The 26774-nt window shown below is 40.1% G+C and overlaps 1 protein-coding gene across 8 annotated transcripts; it reads right to left on the reverse strand.

Annotated features, from left to right (window-relative positions):
* Nucleotides 1-13310: 13310 nt before the first annotated feature.
* On the reverse strand, nucleotides 13311-26147 carry ZNF684 (zinc finger protein 684). 8 transcript variants are annotated; one of them, XM_027108957.1, is made up of 6 exons: nucleotides 26015-26147; nucleotides 24979-25335; nucleotides 24578-24615; nucleotides 19169-19343; nucleotides 18750-18845; nucleotides 13311-14590 (listed from the first exon to the last, which is right to left on the reverse strand). In XM_027108957.1, exons 3-6 carry the CDS (start codon nucleotides 24590-24592, stop codon nucleotides 13686-13688), a joined length of 1191 nt encoding a protein of 396 aa, XP_026964758.1. In that variant the 5' UTR covers nucleotides 24593-24615; nucleotides 24979-25335; nucleotides 26015-26147; the 3' UTR covers nucleotides 13311-13685. The 8 variants fall into 8 exon arrangements, with proteins under 8 accessions (XP_026964758.1, XP_026964760.1, XP_026964759.1 ...); XM_027108959.1 differs by having other exon boundaries at nucleotides 19169-19295; nucleotides 26015-26146; XM_027108958.1 differs by lacking the exon at nucleotides 24979-25335 and having other exon boundaries at nucleotides 19169-19295.
* Nucleotides 26148-26774: the final 627 nt, after the last annotated feature.

Consider the following 26774-nt stretch of genomic DNA (forward strand, 5'->3'; position numbering starts at 1 on the left):
CACCCTGTTCATGGGAAACAACACAGAACTGGGGACAAAGTGCTAGGAACAAACAACTACCTCACAATTTGGGTTTGCCTCCTGGAGTCTTAGGGCCTGTGAAGATAACATGCTTTAGAACAGAAAAGACCCTTCTTCATTTGGGAGGCAAAAACATTAAACATACTACCTGATCCCCAAAGGGGATCATGAATCTTTGACTGGACTAAGCTGGTGGCGCAGTGGTTAAGAATCCGCCTGCCAATGCAGGGGACAAGGGTTCGAGCCCCGGTCCGGGAAGATCCCACATGCCGAGAAGCAATGAGGCCCGTGCACCACAACTACCAAGACTGCTCTCTAGAGCTCGCAGCGGTAACTACTGAGTCCATGTGCCACAACTACTGAAGCCCACGCGCCTAGAGCCCGTGCTCCGCAACGAGAAGCCACCACAATGAGAAGCCCATGCACCGCAACGAAGAGAAGCCCCTGCTCGCCACACTAGAGAAATGGAAAGCCCGCACGCAGCAAAGAAGACCCAACACGGCCATAAATAAACAAACAGAAATAGCAAAAACAAAGAAAAAGATTCTTTGACCACTAAAATTCAGGGTCAAACTTACTAATGCTTCAGAATGTTCACAGGTTTCTCAAGTCTTAAAGGAAGGGTACTATTAGTATATCCTGAGTTATACAGGGAAGTTGTCCTTACCCACTGAGATGAGGTTTCTAAAGTTCTCCAGCATCACATCCCAATACAGCTTCCTCTGAGAATATCCCAGCAGCTGCCACTCCTCCAGGGTGAAGTCCACGGCCACATCCTGGAATGTCACTGATCCCTGTAATAGTACATTCATCTTCGACCTGAAGTGAGCACCACTGGGGCACGTGGAGGGGATTCTGACCAATTCCTCTAATTATGTTCATATGTTCAGAGTTTGCAGTAAGTTACCTAGAATAACTAAAAACTATGTACTTGATTTAGAATTAAAATTTGTGATAGAAGAAAATCATATTAAAACTGTCCCACTGGGCTTCCCTGGTGGCGCAGTGGTTGAGAGTCCACCTGCCAATGCAGGGGACACAGGTTCGTGCCCCGGTCTGGGAAGATCCCGCGTGCCGCAGAGAGGCTGGGCCCGTGAGCCACGGCCGCTGAGCCTGCACGTCTGGAGCCTGTGCTCCGCAACGGGAGAGGCCACAACAGTGAGAGGCCCGCGTACCGCAAAAAAAAAAAAAACTGTCCCACTATATACATATACACACATACGTATATATACATACGTATACACACATATATATGGAGAGAGGGAGAGGAAGAGAAGGAATAAGATAATACTAAGTTCACTGAGCATTGTCTTGGCCTCATGTATTCTGCTTATACAAAGGGACACTGAAAAACAGTCATATGAAAACGGCTACTCATTTATGACAAATCATCAAATTTTTTTCTTTCACGATAAGTTCCAAGAAAATCTTTATCTATGGAATTGTTATACCTTATTCTCTAGGTCATGGCCAATAACTTCACTGATTGGGCATCCTGTTTTTATGACTGCCAAGATTAAGCATAAATTTGCATCTCAACATTACAAAGTATGTGCAGACCCTATGGCCTCTATATCAATTTTCTAATTTTTCTTCAATTTAAATTTCAATCTATATTTTTCCCATTTATATTCTTACCTATTAATACTTTTCCACTTTAATATATGGAGCTTTACAAGTCACTTCAAATTCACCAGAAAGCAAAGTGGCATTTGAATGAATAAATGGATGGATAGACATATGGATGGATGGATATCTTGCCTGGAAGTTGGTCGCTTTCTGTGGCTCATGAGAAAGGACACCGATCTACGAAAACAAGACAGGGGGAGTCCCCTGCCTTTCCAGCCTAGAAATAAGTACCTATGTGCCAGCTACAAAAAAGGCTACTGGGGGAAGAATGACCTGTCAAACAAGCAGGGAAGTCCATGTTATATAGAAAGACCAACTTGTCCACTTTTAATCCTGATATGATCACAGGAAACTTGGATAAGGATGGTCTCTCTTGGGTAGATGTATACATTTCTGCCCATTGATCTATTACAATTTATTGTTAATTTCTGATCTAGTGATTTCTTTTCTCCCAGAAACTTATCCCAAAGAAATAAAAATTGATGGATATGAAGATTAAAAGCCTGAGTTCTAGAGCCAGGCAACCGAGTTCAAATTCAGCTACTCCACTTACTAGCAGCAATGACCCTCAGAAAGTCACTTAACTACTCTATACCTCAGTTTTCTTATCTGCAAAATGCTGATGATAATAGTACACACATCATAGGATTTTTATGAGGATTAAATAAGTGAATACATGGAAACCACTCAGAACAATATGTGGTGAGCACTCAATAAGACTGTGACTATTTTTAAAAATAAAAAGGGGAGAAAGGGAGAGATGAAAAATGTTTTTATATCGTTGCTTATAATATGAAAACACAGACAATAGCTTAAATGTCCATTAACAGTGTTGATTAAAAAAAAAGATGCTGTAGAAAGATATTGCTTTGGAAAGAGGTTCCATTTATATTTGTAGGTGAAAAAAGTACATTAAAATATATAACATGGGGGCTTCCCTGGTGTCGCAGTGGTTGAGAGTCTGCCTGCTGATGCAGGGGACACGGGTTCGTGCCCCGGTCCAGGAAGATCCCACATGCTGCAGAGCAGCTGGGCCCGTGAGCCATGGCCGCTGAGCCTGCGTGTCTGGAGCCTGTGCTCCGCAACGGGAGAGGCCACAATAGTGAGAGGCCTACATATCAAAAAAAAAAAAAAAATATATATATATATATATATATATATATATATATATAAAACATGATCCTCCCCTCCCCTTTTAAAAGAATATGTATGCAGATACAGAGACACACAAGCTTGGTGGTCTCTGCAAATAAATAATAGCTATTTACCAAAATGTAAATAATTGTTATTTAGGGTTGTAAAGACAGCAGAATCATATGTAACTTCTATTTTATTTTTTTACATATTTGTACTTTCTAAGTGTTTATACTGTATTATTTTTTCAAATACATACATATACACATACATGTAAATATATACAGTTTAAAAATATACATGTAAAATTTAAACAAAGGTCTATAATGCCCTACAACATCTTGGTTCCACCTCTTCTAACCTCATCTGCTTCAATCCTTCAAGCACCCTCCTATAGTCACTCTGATCAGACATTCAGCTTTCTTGCTCTTCCTCCAAAATACCAAGGATGATTACTCAGGATCTCTGCACATCTCTTCTGCCTGGGCTGTTCTCCCACAGGGAAAAATCGAGATACTGCACAGCTCACTCTCTAAATTCCTTCAGGTCTCTGCTTACAGGTCACTTAGCAGTGAGGCTTTTCTTGACAACCTCAGATAAAAGAGCTTCCTCGCTCATGGTCACCACCACTCTGTACACTCTTACTCTGTCTTTTTCTCCATTGCACCTACTATCAAATGACAGATTGTGTATCTGTTTGATTTTTGTTTCTCTACCTCCATGAAAAACATAGATGCTATTTTGCTCACTGTGGTGCACCAAGTACCAGAATGGTGTTTGGTCCACAACAGACACTCAGCAAATATTTGCTGAATGACTCAAACTCCTTGTTACATGTTTTCAAAAGAAACTTATTAAGCAACTTTGGCCCAGCTGAACTGTGATGCAGAAGACTTCCCTGGCAGGCGAGTGGTTAAGACTCCACGCTTCCACTTCAGGGGGCACCCGTTCAATCCCTGGGCAGGGAACTAAGATCCTGCATGCCGCTGCGGTGCGGCAAAACTTTTTTAAATTTTTATTATTTTTATTTTTGGCTGCACTAGGTCTTTGTTGCTGCCCGTGGGCTTTCTCTAGTTGTGGCGAGTGAGGGCTACTCTTCATTGCAGTGCATGGGCTTCTGATTGCGGTGGCTTCTCTTGTTGCAGAGCACGGGCTCTAGGCACGCAGGCTTCAGTAGTTGTGGCACAGGGACTCAGTAGTTGTGGTGCACGGGTTTAGTTGCTCCGCAGCATGTGGGATCTTCCCGGACCAGGGCTCGAACCCATGTACCCTGTATTGGCAGGCGGATTCTTAACCACTGCACCACCAGGTAAGACCCGTGGCAAAACTTCTTAACTGTGATGCAGGAAAAAGAACAGTCTGGGAATTGAAGACTGGATTTCAGGCCTGACTCAGCCACTAACAAGCTGTGGGACTCTAGCACTCAATTGCCATCTCCTTAAAATGAAGAAGCAGAACCAGAAGACTCCGAAAAGTCCTTCTAGCATCTTGAGGCTGTGATTACTCTGTAAACTAGTTCTGCATTTAGATAAGGGGAGAAAGGGAATCAGCATAACCGCAAGGGGCAAATATGACAACTAAAATAGTTAAGGAGCCAGCTTAATTGTGAAGGAAGCAATGAGGAAGGAAACGCACTGGTGTGAATGTGTGTTTGTGAGAGCCTGAGAGAGACAGAAAGAGAGAGGGGGACTGAATAAATGTGTTTAGGAAAGCAGCAAAATTTCTTCTGTAGTAGCTCTTGATTCTTCTTTCCCTTGACCATACCCTCATTCTCCTCCCGTGAGTTTCATTTTCCTGTGGAGCCTGACCACATAAAGCCATACTTCATTTTCTGTAATTCTCACCTCTTTCCTCAAACATTTGGGACAACACCTCCATAAACACAGTCCTTGATGGTACTTACATGTAATGCCATGAGTCAAGCCCTACTCTCACTAGATAGTAGAGACAGAAGTTGATTCTTGTCTCAACTGAAATGGGGTAAAAATGTCACAGGTCAGGAGAGCCTCTTCCCAGGGTTAATCTGATGGAGAAGCAACACTCCTTCAACAGGAAACTTCACGTTGGGCCGCGATTCTTTAAACTCACCATCCTGTGGCCCTAGGTTGGCTTTTTGTAGATTTTAACCAGGGCCGCTGGAAACTGAAACAGGCAGGAATACGCAAGAGGGACCCTCAGGTTTAATTACACAGTCTTCCTGCAGAGACACCAAGAGTTCTCTCAATAACAATGATCACAAGTTGAAGTTCATTTAGCATTCACTCCTCAAGAAGAATACAATCTAACTCTTTGTTTTAGGCAAAGTACTATGTTGCAAAAATAATGAAATTTGGGTAAAATGGCACTGAGTTTGAATACTCGCTCCTCCACTAACTAGCTGTGTGATTTGAAGCAGCTTCATACCTCCCTGTAAAACGATGAGTACACTTACAAAGTCATCGTGATAAACAAATGCCAATACTTTAAAATAATGTGCTTAACAGTGTCTGGCACTGGCTGTATTGATTCTCTTCCCCGCCGCTTTGAAGGGGTTTACTGCCTTCGACGAGTCAAAAATCTTGTGGAATGAGATGAGTTACGGTTCAACGCACAGGCGGGGTCTCCGTACGCGGGCCGCACTCCCTACAGCACAGCAACGCAGATTGGCCCGCCACGCCCCAGCCAGACCTGAGCAGAAAGGAGCCCAGCCCTTACTCGGCTTCCTCTGAGCCAAATGCCCCCGCGCATAGGAGTTACCTACAATTTTGCTTTCTTCCCATGAACTGAGAAGGCGGTCTCTGCTCTCCACCTGTCCCTCAAGCCCTTCTAGCTCACCCGCCGCTCAGTACTGAAACACGTGGAGGAACGAAGACACTTCCTGAGGTCCCCACCGCGCGTGTGCGGAAGTAGCGACCCACCCAGACCCTCCCCCCAGGGTTCTCTGAGGAAATCCACCAGAGACTACATTTCCCATAAGGCTCCTGGAGTTTATGTCCGTAAGGCCTCAGGGACTTCCTCTTCATCTAGCGGAGATTTCTAGTTTGATGTAGTTTGGGCTTCATGGAGAATCATATTGAAAGGAAACGTGTACGTAATTTTTACTGATTAATATAAACGTGACATATAGAAAACATATGCCATATAGACGTGGTAAATAGAAAACAGTAATTTATTTAAAGGAAGAGTTTCTTCTTTCATTTTATTTTTAAAAAGAATTAAACTTAGTAACACTGTAATAACATATCATCTGTAAATAGTTTTAAAATCTAAACTATGTAAATTAATATATTAGATCCCTGTTAAAAAGGTTTTTAGTTTCAGACAGCTTAGTTATGAGTGTATTTCAAAGCTTTATTACAATCTAGCTGTAAGGGAACAGCAAGAGGGCAATTTCAAGTTTCACTCAGGGAAAAGAGTTTATATAGGAAAAGAGAAGGGTTACATAATCGTTGGCGAGCTATAAAAATGAGAGTGTATCTAACAGGCATCAGGTTGGGTGGATAACTAGTTTCTATAACAAGTCTTAATTCCATTAAAGTCATTTAGAAATTGCTTATCACGAATGATCATTTTTTCCCAGAAGGAAGTAATGAATTATAGTATGCAAAAAAAAAAACCCTTTCCCCAGACGAGGTTTGGGACAATTTCTCTTCTATAGGTTTCTTCAGACCTCTCTCCTCCACCCCTCAGCTCTCTCTCTCTCTTTTTTAAAAAAATTATTTATTAATTTATTTATGGCTGCATAGGGTCTTAGTTGCGGCACATGCGATCTTTCGTTGCAGCATTCGGGCTTCTCTCTAGTTGTGGCCCACAGGCTCAGTAGTTGTGGCACATGGGCTTAGTGGCCCTGTGGCATGTGGGATCTTAGTTCCCTGACCAGGGATCGAACTCACGTCCCCTGCATTGGAAGGCAGATTTTTAACCACTGGACCACCAGAGAAGTCCCTTTTTTTTCTTTTTTTTTTAAATGTGTGTATACTGTCAGGCCTTATCGTAAGCATATATCTAATATTCATTCAACAAAAACATGTTGCCTGAGTTCCTGTTATATACCAGACATTGATTTGGGTATGGAGTAGTGAGCAAAACAGACAAAAATGCCTGCCTTGTGGACCTAATGTTCTATTTTATTAGATATTGATAAATGCTATGGAGAAAAACAGTGCAATGAAAGGGGATAGGCAGTAGTGGAGGGCTGCAGTTTTAAACAGAGTAGTCCAGGAAGGCCCCTCTTAGGAGATATTTGAGCAAAGACCTGAAGGAAATGAAGTTGCAAACTCATGCCAGATGAAAAAGGGTTTTAGGTAGAGAAAACAGCAAGAGCAAAGACCTGAAGCAGAAAGTGCCAAACACATTTAAGGAACAGCAAGGAGGGCCATGTACCTGGAGAAGGGAGAATAATAAAGAGGTAAGGAGGGGTGAGGGCCCAGACTGTGGAGGGACTTGTAATCAATGTAAGGACTTTAGCTTTTCCTCTGAGTGAAAATAGAGGCTTCTGGAGAATTTTGAGCAGAGGAGTGGCATGGTCTGACTCAAGTTTTAATATGATCACTCTGGCTGCTGTGTGGAGAATAAACTGGAGGAAAGCCAGGGTACAACCGGTTAGGAGGTCATTAGAATAATCAAGAAGTGAGATGATGGTGGCTCAGACCAAGTAGTAGCAAAAGAGCTAGTGAGAAGTAGTTGCATTCAAGGTCTAGTTTGAAGGCAGACTCAATATTGATTTACTGTAGATCATATATAAGTTATGAGAGAAAAAGGAAACTCAAGGATGATTCTCATGTTCCAGGTGTGAACAAGTGAAAGGACGGAATTGCCACCAGATGAGATGGAGAAGGCTGCAAGAGGAGCACATCTAGGGAGAAGGAGAGAGCAGGACCTGTTTTGAACGTGTTTAGTTTGAGATGCCGATTAGAGAAAACCAGGTGGTGAAGTTGGACAAATACGCTTGAATTCAGGAGAGATGTCTATAAGAAATACATTTGGGAGATATCATTATATAGATAGACTTTGAAACCATCAGACAAATGGGGTTACCAATGAAGAGCATATAGAGAGAGAAGAGAAGAGGTCTGAGGATAGAGCCCTGGGATATTCCCAAGTTGAGAGTTTGTAGAGATGAGAAGGACTCAGCAGGGAGACTGAGAAGGAAAAATCAGTGAAGCAGGAGGAGAACCAGGAGAATGTGGCTGCTGTAAGCAACGTGGAAATAAATGCTTCACAGAGAACCGAGAGCTACATCGCGTCCTAAGCTGTTAATAATTAAGGCCGACGACTTGGTCATTGGATACAGCAAGTAGAATTTTACCGGTGACCTTTACCAGAACAGTTTCAGCAGAGTGGTGTAGGGGAAAGCCTATTTGGAATGAGTGTAAGAGAACATGACCTGAAAAGTCTAGATTGGGGGAATTTCAGTGAGACAAAGAGATGGTTTCTGTGGAAAAAAAAAAAATTCAAGAAGGAAAAGCAAAAGACGGAAGAGGAATGGGTAGATTAACAGAGTGCTAAAACTAGCACTTTGGTGAAAGTTTGATGAGGAACAGGATATTATTTCCCCTGAAAATTACTTAATTACCATTTTTCCCTTTGTAATTAAGTAATTAATTAAGGGAAAAATGGTAATTTTACAATGTAGAAATGTGGTGGATGCCACCTTAACCAAGTAATTAAAGTTAAAGTGACCAGTAATGGGAATTCCCTGGTGGCGCAGTGGTTAAGAATCCACCTGCCAATGCAGGGGACACGGGTTTAAGCCCTGGTCCGGGAAGATCCCACATGCCACGAAGCAACTAAGCCTGTGGGCCACAACTACTGAGCCTGCGCTCTAGAGCCCGTGAGCCACAACCACTGAGCCCGCATGCCACAACTACTGAAGCCTGTGCACCTAGAGCCTGTGCTTCTCAACAAGAGGAGCCACCACGATGAGAGGCCTGCGCACCGCAATGAAGAGTAGCCCCTGTTCTCCACAACTAGAGAAAGCCCGCGTGCAACAGCGAAGACCCACCTCAGCCAAATAAGTAAATAAATAAATAAAATTTTAAAATAAAATTTAAAAAAAGTAAGATCACCAGTAATAAGTTTGACATTGTGCCTCCTGACATGAAATACTAAGAATATCACTTACATGATATACTTGCCCAAATGCATAACTTGAATCTAATCATGAGGAATCATCAGACCAACCAAAACTGAGGGGCACTCTACAAAATAACTGGCCTGTACTCTCCAAAAATATGAATGTCATGAAAGACGTTGAAAGGCTGAGGAATTGTTCCAGATTAAAGGAGTCTGAAGAAAGATGACAACTAAATACAATGGGTAATCCTGGTTTGGATCCTGGACCAGAAAAAAAAAATTAAGAAAAACATTATTGGTTTAAATGCAATGTGGTATCTTGGATTGGATCCTAGATCAGAAAAAGGACATTTATTGAAAAACTAGTGAAATATGAATAAAATCTGGAATTTAGTTAATTGTGATAAACTGGTGTTGGCTTCTTAGTTGTGCTCTGGTAATAAAAGTTGTTAACTTTAGGGGCAATAGGTGAAGGATATATGGGAACTCTCAGTACTAGCTTTGAAACTTTTCTGTAAACCTAAAATTATTCCAAAATTAAAAATTTCTTTAAAAAAGAACAGTATTGAGACAATTGGGGAATTTTATGGATGATAGATTATAGTATTATACCAGTGGTAAATTTTTTTTTATTTTGATCATTGAACTGTGGTCATATAACAGAATGTCCATGTTCAAAGGGGTGAAATGTTATTGGACATCTTCTCAGCCTCACTTCTTCCTTTTTTTTTTTTTCTGCCCACAGCATGCAGCTTGCAGGATCTCAGTTCCCCAACCAGGGATTGAACCCAGGCCACTGCAGTGAAAGCCCAGAATCCTAACCACTAGGCACCAGGGAACTTCCTCTTCTTCCTTCTTTTGGTAACAGTCCCTATTTTTCTTTTGGGGGACTACTCTGCTCCTATTACATGAGATCTTGGTGGTAATGTAAATCAAGGTTTTCTGTGGTATCAATCTGTCTTTTCAGTGATATGCACTAGCTCACTGGAAATAATACGCTTTTAGTTTTGCAAAGGAAATTACTAAAAGACTAAAATGCTTCTAAAAAAATAAGAGACCATTGTTTCTTCCTCATCATAGGTGAGTTTAACACATTTGCAATTAATATTATTATTGATATGCTTTTATTTATTTCTACTTTTTTTTTTTTTTTGCTTTCTATTTATTATATCGTTTTCTGCAACTTTCACCTTTCCTGCTCTGTTGGATTTATGAAGTTTTCATTATTGCCCTCTTCAGATTTTTAAGTTACACATTATATTTCTAAGCTTTTCTAGTTACCCTTACTTTTTTTACACCTTTATAAAGCCTAACTCTCTTTTTCCAGAACTCAAGGACTCCTAAACTTAGATCTGCCTTTCTCACTTTTTCTGTTTTCTTCTTTTCATTATACTTTTTGTATTTCATTCTTAAAAATTAGCATATATGATATAATCAGAAAAAAATGAAGTTTCATTGGGGGAGAAAACGCCCTATCTTCCATCTGTGTATAAATAGAAGAGAAAGAATGTATTTTTCAGTGATCTTTTTATAAAGTAAAAAAGGAAAGAAAATCTCAAGGTATGACAGACTCTTAGAGGTGGGAAAAATCGAGAGAGTTCTCATTTAGATTGTGTATGGCTGTTTCAGCCACAGAATACAAACAGACTAGGGAGTTCTGGGAATCTGAGATGTTTGGATGGAACTAAGCATAGTTTTGGTTTTCTTCTTGCCAAAATCTCGTATGGCCTAAGCCAATGAGCTCAGTGACAAAAACTCTCAAGGTGGCAGTTTATATTTGTCCAGTAAGGAAGTATATATATATATATATATTTTTTTTTTTTTTAATTTTTGGCTGCATTGGGTCTTTGTTCCTGAGCGTGGGCTTTCTCTAGTTGCAGCAAGTGGAGGTTATTCTTCGTTGTGAACGGGCTTCTCATTGCGGTGGCTTCTCTTGCTGCAGAGCACAGGCTCTAGGCGCATGGGCTTCAGTAGTTGTGGCACATGGGCTCAGCAGTTGTGGCTTGTGGGCTCTAGAGCGCAGGTTCGGCAGTTATGGCACATGGGCTTAGTTGCTACGCAGCATGTGGGATCTTCCTGGACCAGGGCTTGAACCCGTGTCCCCTGCATTGGCAGGTGGATTCTTAACCACTGCGCCACCAGGGAAGCCCAAGGAAGTATATTTTAACTTGCTCTACTGTATTCCTTCTTCCACTTAAGGGAGTGAATTAATTTATGGAACCTAGATAACATACTTCCTGACATATTACAATTAAAATTCCCTTGTTTTATTCGCAGACCATCGCACACCTCTTGCCACCTCGACCTACACAGCTGCTCTTCCAAGGGGACCTCACATCATGCAGACAACAGTAGAGCTCCCTACTGCCTCCTAATATGTGTCCTCTTCCTGTAGCCTTACATAGTTTTGAGTTTCTCAGATGAGAAGCATGGGCATGGGAAGGGGAGATAGGATGGGAATGGAAAGCACTGAGTAGGGTAAAACAAGGATTTCATGTAGGAAATGAGAGAAAACTGTTGGGCTGCAAAAAAAAGGCAAGTCCCGTGACTATACATACCTAAAGAATTCCCTGTGTGGCTGACAAATGGATTCTGAAGACAATTCCAAAAGAAATAAGGTAACAGAAATTTTTGAAACTGCAAGAGTGTAACTAGTATGCCACCTCCTAAAACAACTGGGAAAGTGTTAAAGAAAAAAGGTATTCAGTGACATTTGTTAAAGATGACAAATGACAAGACAGACTTTACTCAGGGCCAGTGTGATAGGTATAGGGACCACTGCCATGGGATTTTAGTTGGGGAAGATTGCGCTCAACTCTGAATACACCATACACAAGTAGGAATTTATAGCTAAGGAGTAGGGTAGGGGGTCAGTGGGTGGAAAATTACTAAGAGAAAATGGGTAAGAAGGGTTCTGGCTGAATCCGCCTAACAGGATTCCTGCTGAAGACAGGCCAGGGTGATCAGACATCACCTGAAGGATGATGGAGGATGAGGAACCTGATCAGATATTGAGGGTGGAGGGTTCTGGTTAAAATGACTTAGCAGGGTTCTTGCTAAAACTAGATTTTACAAGTAAGTGTGCAAGTGGGCCTCGGAAAGGTTCAGGAGCCTGACTAAGGTTTGGTCAAGCAACAAAGTCAGTAAATAATTTAGATCCTTAAGTGCTAGTATGCTTGTTCAAAAAAAAGCACTGTCATTCATTTATAATCATTATTCAGCATTACTCTTCAGAAAATGGCCAATGATGCCTTCCCTGGTGGCACAATGGTTGGGAGTCCGCCTGCCGATGCAGGGGACGCGGGTTCGTGCCCCGGTCTGGGAGGATCCCACATGCCGCGGAGCGGCTGGGCCCGTGAGCCATGGCTGCTGAGCCTGCGCATCCAGAGCCTGTGCTCCGCAACAGGAGAGGCCACAGCGGTGAGAGGCCGGCGTACCGCAAAAAAAAAAAAAAAAAAAAAAAAAGGCCAATGAGAGAAAAACAATGTAATATAGTTGTAACTGAGCTTAAACTTGAAAAGGCTTGATTTCTGAATTTAGGTTCAAGCTGTTTTGTCACAACTCAAGAAAAGGCATAAAAGTTTTTCGACATTATCAAAGAATATTGTGAATAGCAGTAAAAACTGTAGCTTAAATAATGGTTGGGGCTTCCCTAGTGGCACAGTGGTTGAGAGTCCGCCTGCCGATGCAGGGGACACGGGTTCGTGCCCCGGTCTGGGAGGATCCCACATGCTGCAGAGTGGCTGGGCCCGTGAGCCATGACTGCTGAGTGTGCGCGTCTGGAGCCTGTGCAACAGGAGAGGCCACAACATTGAGAGGCCGGCATACCACCAAAAAAAAAAAAAAAAAGGGTTGCTTCCTCCTTTTAAGGGAATATGTGGAACTTACAAAATGTCACGTTCCAAAGTGAAGTTGCTGAGCAAAAAAAAAGTGCTCTTTTCAACTCGATTAATGCTGCCTGTGCTGTCACATGGTAAATTCCAGGCACCCCTAGGAGCAAAACCTGTATTAATTTCTTACAAGAAAACAAAAAATAGACCCCAAAGCTCACTCCCTGAAAGTTGCAAAGTATCATGACACTCTAGTTTATTAAAATGAAATGTAGATGATACCCTAGTTAACTACTACTTGAGCTATACTTACACCTTAGGTAAATACATCAATGAAAAAGAACAGGAATATTTGAAGGGCAAATTTTTTATTTACACACTTATTTAAATACTTCTTTTCCTCAACTGAGTACTTACTGTAATACAGAATACAACTGCTTTCCCCCTCTCAATTGGTATCTTGTTAAATTATACATATGTGTAATTCTATACATCTTTATAACAAGTTTGAGAATGAGATTCAGTAACACTGCCATACCCCTCAAAAGTGCCAGCAAATGGGTGCAAATATTACTGAAATTCATACTACATATTAAACCACATGTTTTCACTTGCATGTTACTGTTAGGATTGGAAGAAAAAAATGGTGAAATTTACTGCAGAAACTCTTAATAGATATAATTTAATATAATATAAACATATTTTTTACTCACACTTGCATAATTGTATAATTTGTTATAAGAATTAAAAATCAGAGATGGTAAATGTAGTTTTCACTGATTCCTTGATTGTTTAATTTATGCTTACTTTCCAAGTTCTATGTGCATTTATAAATTAACATTTTCTGTGATCTTTTCTCTAAAAACTTTATTATCACTTGCAGAACATGATTGGCATTTTTTAATGGGAATTTATTCTTCCAATTCATTCAGATTGGTGGATTTCTCCTCACCATAAATTCTCTACTTAATAAGGTTTATCAAATATTTAAAGTTTTCTCAGATTCATAAGTGAATATTACATATGAATTTTCTGATGTAAAATAAGATTTGACTTCTGGGAAAATGCTTTCCTACATTTGCTACATTCATAGGGCTTTTCTCCTGTATGAATTATCTGATGTCTGAGGAGGTGACACTTCTTGATGAAGGCTTTGCCACATTCAATACATCCATAAGGTTTCTCTCCTGTGTGAATTCTTTGATGAGTAACAAGCACAGAAGTGTTGCCAAAGGCTTTGCCACACACGATGCATCGATAGGGTTTCTCTCCTGTATGAAATCTAGAGTGTTTATAAAGGGATGAACTATACCTGAAGGTTTTCCCACATTCCTTACATTCAAATGAGTTCTCAAGTGTATGTGATTTCACGTGTTGAGTAAAGGAGGAGTTCCAGGTGAATGATTTTCCGCATTGACCGCATTCATAAGGTTTCTCTCCAGTGTGGAGTCTCTGATGGACCATGAGTTGTGCTTTATGTGTAAATGCTTTCCCACAATCACTGCACACAAAGGGTCTCTCTCCATTATGTATTTTCTGATGAGTTGCAAGGTGAGCCTTCCTGCTATAGGCTCTCCCACAGTCGTTGCATTCAAAGGGTTTTTTTCTTGTATGATTTTTTTCATGTCTAATAAAATGAAACTTCGTTTTGAAGGCTTTCCCACATTCACTGCATTCATAAGAGTTTTCTCCAGTATAACATCTATTACAATTAAGTAAGTCTGAAGTAGGTTGCAAACTCTTCCTATATGACTTACATTTATATGATATTTTTCTTGTAGGATTAAGACTTGTGCTCATATTATAACCATGAAGTCTCTTCACAGTCAGAATTTTATTGAACATGAACAAAACTGAATTCAAAAAATTGTCTTTGCTTTCCTGGTGCTTGTCTGATTCATCAATAAGTGGGCAGTCAGCTTCTAAAAAGGAGTACAGTGAAACATTCCTAGTTAATCTTTGCCATCAATGGTTATAGAAACATATATGATTCCAAATCTAGTCTCTCATTCTGAAACAAATCTGTATTTGCCTTGATCCTGAGCTTTAAGAATAAAACTGCTAAAGAGGAAATGGGAGCATAGAATGACAATGAGAACAGATGGCTTAACTTGTGACCTGAGGAAAGATAGTAAAATAGCACAAGGTACAGTAAGGAGGGTACAAAGGAAATCAAAAAGTTGCTCAATTGCTCAACAAGGGCATATGGTTAGCTCACAGAATGTTGAGAGCCCACTGTGGAGATGTGATCAATGGACCGGGTAGCCAGGGGAACAAGAGACAAGGGAGTTAAGGGAAAATATCAGAGGGAAAACTAGATTTCGAGAAGGGAGATCAGAATCAGGGTCCTTACTACCTAATTCCTAGATTACCCAGGTAGAATAGCTCCTTATTTCCCTCATTCATATCTCTTTTTCCTCTTGATCATCTGGCACAATGTCATTTCCCTTCAGGAACATTTTTCTATCTCCAACCCTCTAACCTCATCCAAACCACGGCTGAGACATATCTGTAGACAGGGCTCCAACACTACTACAGCTGGGATTCATTCTTACACGTACTTGTAAGCCCAGGAACACAAAGGTCTAGCAGGTCATTCGAGGGTGTGCTATTCTTAGCCCAAGCACAGATTCTATCTGCTTGTTACCATTTTTATTCAGACTAAGTTTTGATATATGACAAGTACTGCTTTTACATCCTCTTTCAATCTGCCTAACAAACTAGTCCCCAGAAAGCCTCTTTGCCCCTGAAGTCACATTTTTAACTCCTAATCTCAAAACCCTATAAATCCCCAATCCACTGTTCCATTAAAAACAAAAAAAAAATTAGGGAGGGGGTTATAATTCCCCACTTATGAATTTCCTTCCATGTGGAGTTACTACAATACCCCAGCCTTTTGCTTCATGCCTTATCCTCTGTGGAGCTGGCTGAGTAGTGGGCTATAGCCATTAATACACATTTCTTTATTGAGTGGTTCTAAATGTGGGGACTGGGTTCCTGTCTTCTTTCCTCTCTACTTCAACCAATGAGAAGCAGCATCCTGTGTTACCTTGGCCAACAATAACCAACTGAAAAATCCAGGGTAATCAGCCTGGTGAACAAAAATATGCAATACAATGAATTCACTCATGGTATCTAAGCATGCACTACTCTAGCCCTCAACAAATACCTACTTTTGTTCCAAGGATTCTAGATTCTAAATAGCTACAATCATTTGCTCATGTTCCTTCCCCACCTTAACTTGCCCTCCTTCATCCTCTCTCATCCTATCCAGTATTTAGATATCCTTTAGGGAGGAGCCATTGTTCCATGATCTTAAAAAAAAGGCTCCTCCAGTCTTTGCCTACTTTAAACTTTAGGCTCCATTTTCTCTGAACTTCTAAGACAGTCATCACTGCTACCTAAACCATTTATTTTGACAACTAACTAGATTAAAACCACAATGTTACTGTGCATTGAACAAATGTTCCACATTCATCAAATTTTAAAATATATGGCTATGTTTTGCCTTTTCAACTACAATTTACACACCTGGAAAAACAATTTTTTTTTCTTTATTTGAATCCTTCTCAGGAAACATTAAAAAGCCTTGTTGAATGAAAGGATAAGAAACATCCCTACAATCCCTGACTTTACAAAAATGAATTAATTAAATATTCATTGAATGTCCATGATGTGCTCAGCTATGGTGTGAAGAAAAAAAATGATACTGGACTTTCTCTTCAGGGAGTAATCATGAGAAAACATGCCTTAAAGCCACAGGTTTGTTTTTTTTAAAAAAAAAAAGTCTTAAAAGCCACAGGATTAAAAAAAAAATCTAAGATAGTATATGTCAAGTTTTCGTTGACAGAGCCATAGTAGAGTTGGGATGGGAATTCAAAGAAGGCAGAGATCAATGTAGGCTAAAGTTACCATGAAAGAGGAGAAAACTGAATTTAGACTTCATAGCATGCTGGTTTTGAAACCGAGTGGGGCCTTGAGGGGCTCCCAGGCACTGAAACCATGAGGCCTGAGCGCTGAGGCCTCCTTTTGTCCACCATTTCTTCCAGGCAAGACTCCAGCCTCCATGACCATCCCTGAGTTCCAAAGGGTGGATTTGAACAGTTGCTAATCAAGGGAGGAGCAGCTAAGAAACCACCTGAGGAAGGATTAAAGGGACCAGAGAAGCTCAACAAGATTAAGAGAAGACAATCAGAGACTGAGGGAGTGCAAGCCCTGTTCACACCCTAATCTTGTCAGGACCCCACCTTTGAACCCCTGTTATAAAGCCCTTAATCAAATCCTCTGGGGGAGAGACACATAGTTTTTCAAGGCTGAAGCCCAGTGTGTCTCCCTTTGCCTGGCAAAGCAATAAAGCTATCCTCTTCTACTTCACCCAAAACTCTGTGATTTGATTCAGCATTGCTGTACAGAGAGGCCGAGCTTTCGGTAACGGTTTTAGTTAGATGGAGCACATCAGAATCAAAAGGACTAAGGCAGAAAAGAAAACTGTGTACAGAGGATGCTAAAGAGTCTAATTGCATGGAATAGGGAAAAGATGGACAATTCTGGATAAACATGGGATCACATACAGAGGGATAAGCCATTTAAATACCATAATACAGGTGATACAGGAATAACATGTTTGTCAGAAGAGTGACAAGCAAAATGAAATAATTCAGATAAATCTTGCAAGAACATCTAAGATAAACCAGAAAGTAGGCTGGAATTGGCAATATAAGTATTTACATAAACAGCCAAGATACCATATCAGGAGTTAAAATTCATTTGTTTTATGCCAGTAGTAATTGGGGTTCCAGGGAATCTAAAACACATTTAATTGGTATCTTAATCATTTGAAACATACTTCTTTTATGGACTCTGTGCAAAGGGAAGATTTTATTTTGAGTCAGTCTTGGATAAACTAATGGTTGAAATTATAGGTAATAAGTCACAATAGTATTTAAGGAGAAATTCTTAAGAGAAAAAGCCAAATTGCTTACCACAGTGATTTTGTGACTACAGACCAGGAGACCAGTCACTACCTTTTATTGTAAGGATAAAGGTAAAGGGTTGAAGAATATTAAAAACTGGTTCCTATGATAAAACAGACAATAAGGCCAGGTAGGGTAAAATTAAGGGAATGGAAAGCTGGTGAGGCAAAGATGCTGGAGATGGCACAAAATAAATAACTGTAGTCTTTAGAGTGATGAAGTTTCTGAGGGAGTTACTGTGGACAGAATTTCAGAAGATGGAAGAGAAGTCAAACAGCAAAGGGTGAATAAGCTGTGAGAAAGGGTGAGGGCAGATTAGTGAGGAACTAATTCAAATAAAGTTGGAGGACAATTTCCAAAAGATATCAATATTATCAAGTGAAGCAGAAAGATGCACTAGAAGGTAGATACCCCAAGTTAGCCGTAAGACTAAAGATGAGCAAGGTAGGGTACACAGGGGGAGTATATGCTGCAAGAAAAGGAACGAGTTTTTTTAAAAAAGGAAAAAAATTAGGAAGAACATGTTATAAAAGTTTTGAAATAAAAACAACTAACATATGCTGAACACTTACTGTCTGCCACTATATGAAGGGTTTTGCTTGTATTAACTCATATAATCTTTACAAAAACCTGAGGTAAAGTCATATTATCCCTATTTTATAAATAAATTTGTGCTACAAAATAATTAGGTTAGACAGAGGTTGGTGGAATAAGACTTCAAATCCACATAATCTGACTACTTTATTAGAAACAGATGTATGGAAAGATCTGCCATCATGTTGAGGAGGGAAGAAGAATGAGGATTCTAGGGACTGAGAGAACCAACAAGCACTTCGATGGAACAGGCAGCGCGAGGAGCCAGAGCGGAGAGGAAGGACATCCTCCCACACAAGAGCTGAGAAACAGAAAGAGCGGCCACGTGGAAGAGTGGAAGTGAAGGTGTCAACTGGGGATCTGAGGATGTTGTGTCAGGTGTACCCAGTCACTTTCAAAGGTGTGTGGTTTTAAGAGGTGCTTCCTGAAAAGTATTTCAGAGGTGCCTGTCCCTCACTCACCAACTGGGATCTCAGTTCCAAAGACTTCCATCTACCTGCTTTCTCTGACTCACCTGGAGAGCGCCAACGTGGGTTCTCTCCCTCCACCATCCATGGCTCTTGTCCTTGCTCCACCTTGAAGATCACTATTGTTTTGGTGACTGGACACCCTGTTCATGGGAAACAACACAGAACTGGGGACAAAGTGCTAGGAACAAACGACTACCTCACAATTCGGGTTTGCCTCCTGGAGTCTTAGGGCCTGTGAAGATGACAGACAAGCTTTAGACAGAAAAGACCCTTCTTCATTTGGGAGGCAGAAGCATTAAACAAATTATCTGATCCCCAAAGGGGATTAAGAATCTTTGACACTAAAATTCAGGGACAAACTTACTAATGCTTCAGAATGTTCACAGCTTTCGCAGGTCTTAAAGGAAGGGCGTTATTAAAACATAATGAGTTACACTGAAAAGTTACCACCCACTGTCCTTACCCATTGAGATGAGGTTTCTAAAGTTCTCCAACATCACATCCCAATACAAGGTTCTCTGATCACAGTCAAGCAGCTGCCACTCCTCTGGGGTGAATTCCACAGCCACATCCTGGAGTGTCACTGATCCCTGTAATAGTACATGGATCTTCAAACTAAAGTGTGCATCATTTGGGGACTTGTAAGAGAATCATGGCAGCCTCTTAGGATCATATCATGTTCATTGCTGAGTTTTCAGAAAGTAATGTATGATAACTACCGTACACCTGATTCAGAAATATACTTTGTGATAGAAACAAAAATTATATTAAAAATATTCAACTAGTGCCAGGATAATTCAATGGGGGAAAGAATGGTCTTTTAAACAAATGGTGTTGGACCAACTGGATCTCCACATGCAAAAAAATGAAGTTGGACTCCCCTCAGCACACACACCTCACATCATATATAAAAATGAACTAAAAATGGATCAGAGACTTATGTGTAAGAGTTAAAACTAGAGGTGACCCTTGAACAACTTGGGGGTTAGGGGTGCCAACCTCTCCACAGTTAAAAATCCACATAACTTTACAGCCCTCCATATCCGTGGTTCCACAACCACGAATTCAATGAACCACAGGTCATGTAGTACTGTAGTATGTATGTATTGAAAAAAATCTACATATAAGTGGACCCACATGGTTCAAACCCGTGTTGCTCAAGGGTCAACTGTATATAATTCTTAGATGAAAACAAGGGAGTAAATCTTTATGACTTGGGATTAGGCAATGGTTTCTTACACATGACAGAAAAAGTGTAAGTGACAAAAGAAAAAAAATAGATAAATTGGAATTCACCAAAATTAAACATTTTTAAGCTTCAAAGGATACCATGAAGAAAGTGCAAAAGACAATTCACAAAATAGGAGGAAATATTTGTAAATCATATATCTAAAAAGAAATTTGCATCTAAATTATAAAAAGAATTCTTACAACACAACAATAAAAAGAAAACCCAATTTAAAAATGGGCAAAGGATTTGAACAGACATTTTTCCAAAAACAGATATGGTCCATAAGCACATGAAAAGATGTTCAACATCATTAGTAAATACAAATTAAAACCACAATGAGGTATCACTTTATACCCACTAGGATGGCTAAAATCAAAGGCAGACAATGATAAGTGTTAATAAGGATAGGGAGAAACTGGAACTCTCATACATTCATGGTAGAACTGTAAAATGGTGCAGCAACTATGGAAAACGGTTCAGGAGTTCCTCAAAATGTCAAACATAGAGTCACCATATGACCCAGCAATTTTTCCTAGGTATATACGCAAAAGAATTGAAATCATACATCCCCCCGCCAAAGAAAAAACCATACACAAATGCCCATAGCAGAATTATTCATAATAGGCAAAAGTGGCAACAACATGGGTATCCATCAACTAATAAATAGATAAACAAAATGAGGTACATCCATATGATCCAATATTATTCAGCAATAAAAAGGACTCTACAACATAGATGATCCTTGAAAATTTTGTGCTGGGCGAGAGAAGCCAGTCACAAGAAATCACATATTGTATGGTTCCATTTGTATGAAATGCTCAGAATAGGCAAATACATATAACCATAAAGTAATTCAGGGCTGGGGGAAGGAAGGAATGGGGAGTGACTGCTAATGGATATGGGGTTTCTTTTGAGAGTAATGAAAATGTTCTGAGATTAGTGGTGATGGTTTCACAATTATGATAATATACTAAAAAAAACCCCACTAAATTGTATACATTTTAAAGGGGTCAATTTGTAATATGTGAATTATGTCTAAAAATTATTTTAAAATATTACTTATATGTTCTTCATTCATTCACTCATACAATAGTCAATGAGGACATACCAAGTACAGTACTAGAGATAACAAAAAATAAAATTATTAGTGCCCTCAGAGATCTTACAATCTATTAGACACTGCAAAACAAACATGTAAAGGTAATAAGATGTTAGAGGGGCTATAAGGTTAATACGCCAGACTCACATAAGCATAATAAAATAGAAAAATACAGATTTTTTTTTTCTGCAGTATGCGGGCCTCTCACTGTTGTGGCCTCTCCTGTTGCAGAGCACAGGCTCCGGATGCGCAGGCTCAGCGGCCATGGCTCACGGGCCTAGCCGCTCCGCGGCATGTGGGATCTTCCCGGACCAGGGCACGAACCCGTGTCCCCTGCATCAGCAGGCAGACTCTCAACCACTGCGCCACCAGGGAAGCCCCCAGATTTTTTAATATGATAAAATACATCCTCTCAACCATAAAGTCAAAATCATGTTTAACTTAAACTGAAATTAAAAAGGCATGTGGTAACATGCCTACTGCAAAGAGATAGTTAAGACCATATAAAGCAGGTGTCAGCAAACTACCACCCACAGGTTGACCGCCTGTGTTTGTAAATAAAATGTAACTGGAACATAGTTATGTCCATTTGTTTACTTCAACTACAAGAGCAGAGTTGAGTAGTTGCCACAGATTATATGGCCTTCAAGCCTAAAATATTTACTATCTATCCCTTTAAAAAGTTAAGAGAGGGACTTCCCTGGTGGTGCAGTGGTTAAGACTCCTCACTCCCTAAGCAGGGGGCCTGGGTTCAGTCCCTGGTCAGGGAACTAGATTCACATGCTGCAACTAAAAAAGCCTGCATGCCACAGCTAAAGATCCTGCCCACGGCAATGAAGATACCACATGCCACAACTAAGACCTGGTGCAGCCAAATAAATAAATAAATATTAAAAAAAAAAAAAAGTTAAGAGACTAGGCAGGGTTTACCCCAGGAATGCACAGATAGTTCAATATTGGGAAATGTATTAGAAAATTTTTAAACTGTTATATTAAAGAAAAAATATATTATTTTATTGACAGGTATAAAAAAAATGATATGAGAAAAAAAGTTCCCAATTTATGAAAACAATCTCAACAAGCTAAAAATCCTTAACTTGATTTAAAAAACAAAACAAAACAAAAAAACAACTATCGACCAGATTACAAGAGGAAACAGTATGACACTGGAAGCATTCCCACTAAAACTGGAACAAAAAAGATTCTGGTTAGAAATTACATTCAAGATTATAGTTACTAGAAGTCCTGTCCATTGACCTAAGACAAGGAAAACATATGGAGCCTACATATTAGGCAATAAGGGACAAAATTCCATTTGAAGAGTATATGATGGTCTATCTAGAAAATCTAAGAATCAACTAAAAAACTCTTGGACTTAGTAAGAGTTCTGTAAGTTGACATAAAGTCAAATAGATAAATCCATACTTTCCTCTACACCAGAATAGCCAATTAGAAAATATAATGAAAAAAGATCCATTCCATTCTCAATAGCAACTTAAACCATATGTAAGAATAAACATCATAAGAAATGTAAAAGAATTACCATAATAAACCTATAAAACTGTAATGAAGGACCAAAAAACAGTGAATAAAATGAAGAACTCACAAATAACAAATGCTGGAGAGGGTGTGGAGAAAAGGGAACCCTCCTACACTGTTGGTGGGAATGTAAGTTGGTACAGCCACTATGGAGAACAGTATAGAGGTCCCTCAGAAAACTAAAAATAGAATTACCATATGATCCAGCAGTCCCACTCCTGGGAATGTACCCAGACAAAACTATAATTCAAAAAGATACATGCACCCCTATGTTCACAGCAGCACTATTCACAATAGCCAAAACATGGAAACAACCTAAATGTCCATCAACAGATGAATGGATAAAGAAGATGTGGTACATATATACAATGGAATATTACTCAGCCATAAAAAAGAATGAAATAATGCCATTGGCAGCAACATGGATGAAACTAGAGATTATCATACTAAGTGAAGTAAGTCAGAAAGAGAAAGACGAATACTATATGATATCACTTATATGTGGAATCTAAAATATGGCACAAATGAACCTATCTACAAATCAGAAACTGACTCACAGACATAGAGAACAGACATGTGGTTGCCAACAGGGAGGAGGGGAGGGAGAGGGATGGACTGGTAGTTTGTGGTTGATAGATGCAAACTATTACAATGGATACACAACAAGGTCCTAACGTATAGCACAGGGAACTATATTCAATATCCTGTGATAAACCAAAATGGAAAAGAATATGAAAAAAGCATGTCTCTATGTGTATAACTGAGTCACTGTGCTGTACAGCAGACATTGGCACAACATGGTAAATCAACTCTACTTCAATTTAAAAAAATGGAGAACTCACTATTGAAAAGTTATGAATTCTCTCCAAATTAATCTAAAAGTGTAATGCAATCACAATAAAAATACGTAACATACCCCCTTATGGATCTTGACAAGCTGATTTTTAAATTCACATGGAAGAGAAAATGCTCAAGAATTGCTGAAGACTCTGGAAAAGGAGCAAGGTTTACTTATGGATCCAGGTGAATATTAAAAAGGATATGTACCTGGACTTACAAATTGAGTTCATATAGCAGTTCTTGGCACTATGTTCTCTGCTTATTCTAGGGAACATTCTAAGAAAGTCACAGGAGGGACTTCCCTGGTGGCACACTGGTTAGGACTCCACGCTCCCAGTGCAGGGAGCCTGAATTCAATCCCCAGTCAGGGGACTAGATCCCAAATGCATGCCTCAACTAAGAGTTTGCATGCCACAACTAAGGAGCAGGTGAGCCACAACTAAGGAGCCCGCCTGCTGCAACTAAGACCTGGTGCAACCAAATAAATAAATAAATAAAAATTTATAAAAAGAAAGTCATAGGAAAACTGATGTTATATTCCTCACAGGATTGTTACTGTCAATATTGTTTTCAACACTATCTCTATGAAAACCTATTGTGGGAATCCCCTGGTGGGCCAGTGGTTAGGACTCGGCACTCTCACTGCTGGGTCGTGGGTTCAATCCCTGGTTGGGGAAGTAAGATTCCACAAGCCTCGGGGTGCGGCAAAAAAAAAAAAAAAAAAAAAAAAAAAAACCCATTGTAAGATATTTTCTTTGGAGAATTGTGCCAAGAAAAAATTTACTTATCCGGGGAATTGTTCTGCTTTATTCTCAAGGACAAAGCCAGTACTTTAAAAGGTTGGCTATCCATTTTCTATGATCACCAGAAAGACTGGGTATACATATGCAGCTCCAGCTAAGTGCAGACCCTATAATCTGGATATCAACTTAGCACTTTTGGACATGATCTATTCAATTTACGTTTTCCCTGACTATACATTTCCTTTTTATTATGTGGATTTTTTTTTTTTTGGCTGCGCCGCACGGCATGCAGGATCTTAGTTCCTCGATGGAACCCGCGCCCCCTGCAGTGGAAGCACGGAGTCTTAACCACTGAACCGCCAGGGAAGTCCTTATATGGATTTTTTAAGAGATTTAAATAGCAATAAATGGATGCCTTACCTCTAAGTTGACCATTTTTGCAGCTCTTACACAGAGATCTATGAAAGTAGAAATGGGGAAGAGAGTAAAGACATGAGAAACACCAGGACTGCAGTGTAGAACCCTGCTCTGTGAAAACAGAAGCACACACACTGCAGTCTCAGAAAATGCCACCCAGTGGGAGAACGACATTTCTAGCAAGTCAGAAAAGTCTATATTTTATAAGCAATGATCTCTATGTTATTAATATATGGAGCTTAGATAAGCATCTTGTACATTTCTGTCCTACAGACCTAACAGCAAGTCGTTAACTTTTAAACCAGTGACTTTTTTTTTCTCCCAGAAACGTATCCTAAGTAAATACAAATACTTGTATCCTAAGTAAATAATGAATGAGTTAAAAGGATAACTAAAAGCCTGACCTCCGAAGCTCAGTATCTTTAGAAGTCATTCCTTCCTGTGATTCTCTGGTCTCTGTTCTGTAGCTGGAGTAAGAGATCTCAAATAGGTTTCTTGAGAAGGCCGGATCCAGGGACCCGGCGGGGAGGGGGGGGAGGTGAGGATTTTTTTTAAGCTGGAGTCTTCAGTTTAGACTCTAAATCTGTTTCTCCCTCTCCCTTCTCCTCCCCCTCGGAATTCACCATCTCCTATGAGCCCAGTCTAGGCTTTTTGAAATTCCAACCAGCACTGCTAGGGCCCTAGAAAGGCTAAAATGTGCAAGATGGACCCCCAGCTTTATTTCGTCTTCACTGGAAAATCTGAAGATTCACCAAGAGATCCTTAAAAAAAAAAAAAAAAAAAGACACACCGAATTTTACTCAGCATACATTACTCAAATATTTCAAAAAGAAAATACGTCCAACGCTTTGTTTTGCAGGTTGTTTTCATCTTGCGAAAAAAATGAAATTTGAAGAAAACTCATCTGGATTTGAATCTCAGATCTTCTATTATACTAAACTGTTTGAGTCTAGGCAAGTTAACTTCACCTCTCTCAGCTTCAGTTAATTCATATGCAAAATTCGGATGATTGTTGTGATAATACCCTAAGAGAGCATCGAAGTTTCTCTAGAATCGCTTTATTCCTAGATCCCTTAACATGGTTTAATTTTAAACCATTGTAAATGGTTTTAAATGGTTCTGGTAGGACCAACTGTGCTCCTGTAATCAGGGAAGGTGTAGTTTGATGCACAGACTTCTACATAGTGTCCTTTACTTGCAAGGGCAGGAATGCAAACTGAGCTTGCTCTAGCCCCACCCGGGATCTAGGAACCCTCTGAGTGGCGGTCGGGCCCTTCTCTTGCTTTCTCTGAACTACTCCAGAATTGGACAGGACCCACACACCCAAACACGAAGTCACCGCACGTGAGAGTTTTAAGGTTTTTCAGTTCAGTAAGCCAATAAACCGGTCCCTTTCTTCCCGCCCTTCCCTTAAGTCCCCCAAGTTCTGCAGAGTCATACCTTCCAGTCTTTCACTGCCACACTCCCAGCTCCGACTCTAAGCTGGAGATCAGCTTACGGAGATCTCCCAGATCTGGGCGAAACCCCGACTCTCACTTCATACAGTGCTGGTTGCAAAATCACAGACTACAGGCTACTGCCCCACTGCGCGTGTGCGGAAGTAACTGCCCACCCAGAGATTCCCAAGTTCCCCCGCGGTGCAGGCTATTCATCGGGCACTACATTTCCCATAAGGCCCATGGAGCTCGTTTCCGGAATGCGTCACATGCTCCTGCCTCTTTAGGGGGAGATTCCTGGGTTAGTATCTCTGGGGCCGTTTGGAGAGACAGGGTCGTTTATAAAAGGGAGATGTATATATCCTTTTTGTTTAAAATGAAAGACATCAGCTTTTTTTTGGAAATTTTATTTTTTATACAGTAGGTTCTTATTACTTATCTATTTTATACATATTAGTGTGTATATGTCAATCCCAATCTCCCAATTCATCCCACCACCACTCCCCACCTCCCGCTTTCCCCCCTTGGTGTCCATACGTTTGTTCTCTACATCTCTGTCTCTATTTCTGCCATGCAAACCGGTTAATCTGTACCATTTTTCTAGGTTCCACATATATGTGTTAATACATGATATTCTTCGCTTTCTGACTTACTTCACTCTGTATGAGTCTCTAGATCCATCCACGTCTCTACAAATGACCCAATTTCATTCCTTTTTTATGGCTGAGTAATATTCCATTGTATATATGTACCACAACTTCTTT

Source organism: Aethalodelphis obliquidens, unplaced genomic scaffold (assembly GCF_003676395.1).
Source record: "Aethalodelphis obliquidens isolate GAN/ISIS:26980383/991018 unplaced genomic scaffold, ASM367639v1 scaffold9, whole genome shotgun sequence".
Lineage (NCBI taxonomy): Eukaryota > Metazoa > Chordata > Mammalia > Artiodactyla > Delphinidae > Aethalodelphis > Aethalodelphis obliquidens.

What these genes read in the sequence shown, in the direction of transcription:
- ZNF684 (XM_027108956.1), bottom strand. An exon ending in TAGAAACCTCATCTCAATGG is followed by an intron (nt 18,846 to 19,168) that starts GTAAGGACAGTG and finishes TCCCATGAACAG; the next exon opens with GGTGTCCAGTCACCAAAACA. An exon ending in CCCACGTTGGCGCTCTCCAG is followed by an intron (nt 14,591 to 18,749) that starts GTGAGTCAGAGA and finishes ACTCCTTTTTAG; the next exon opens with AAGCTGACTGCCCACTTATT.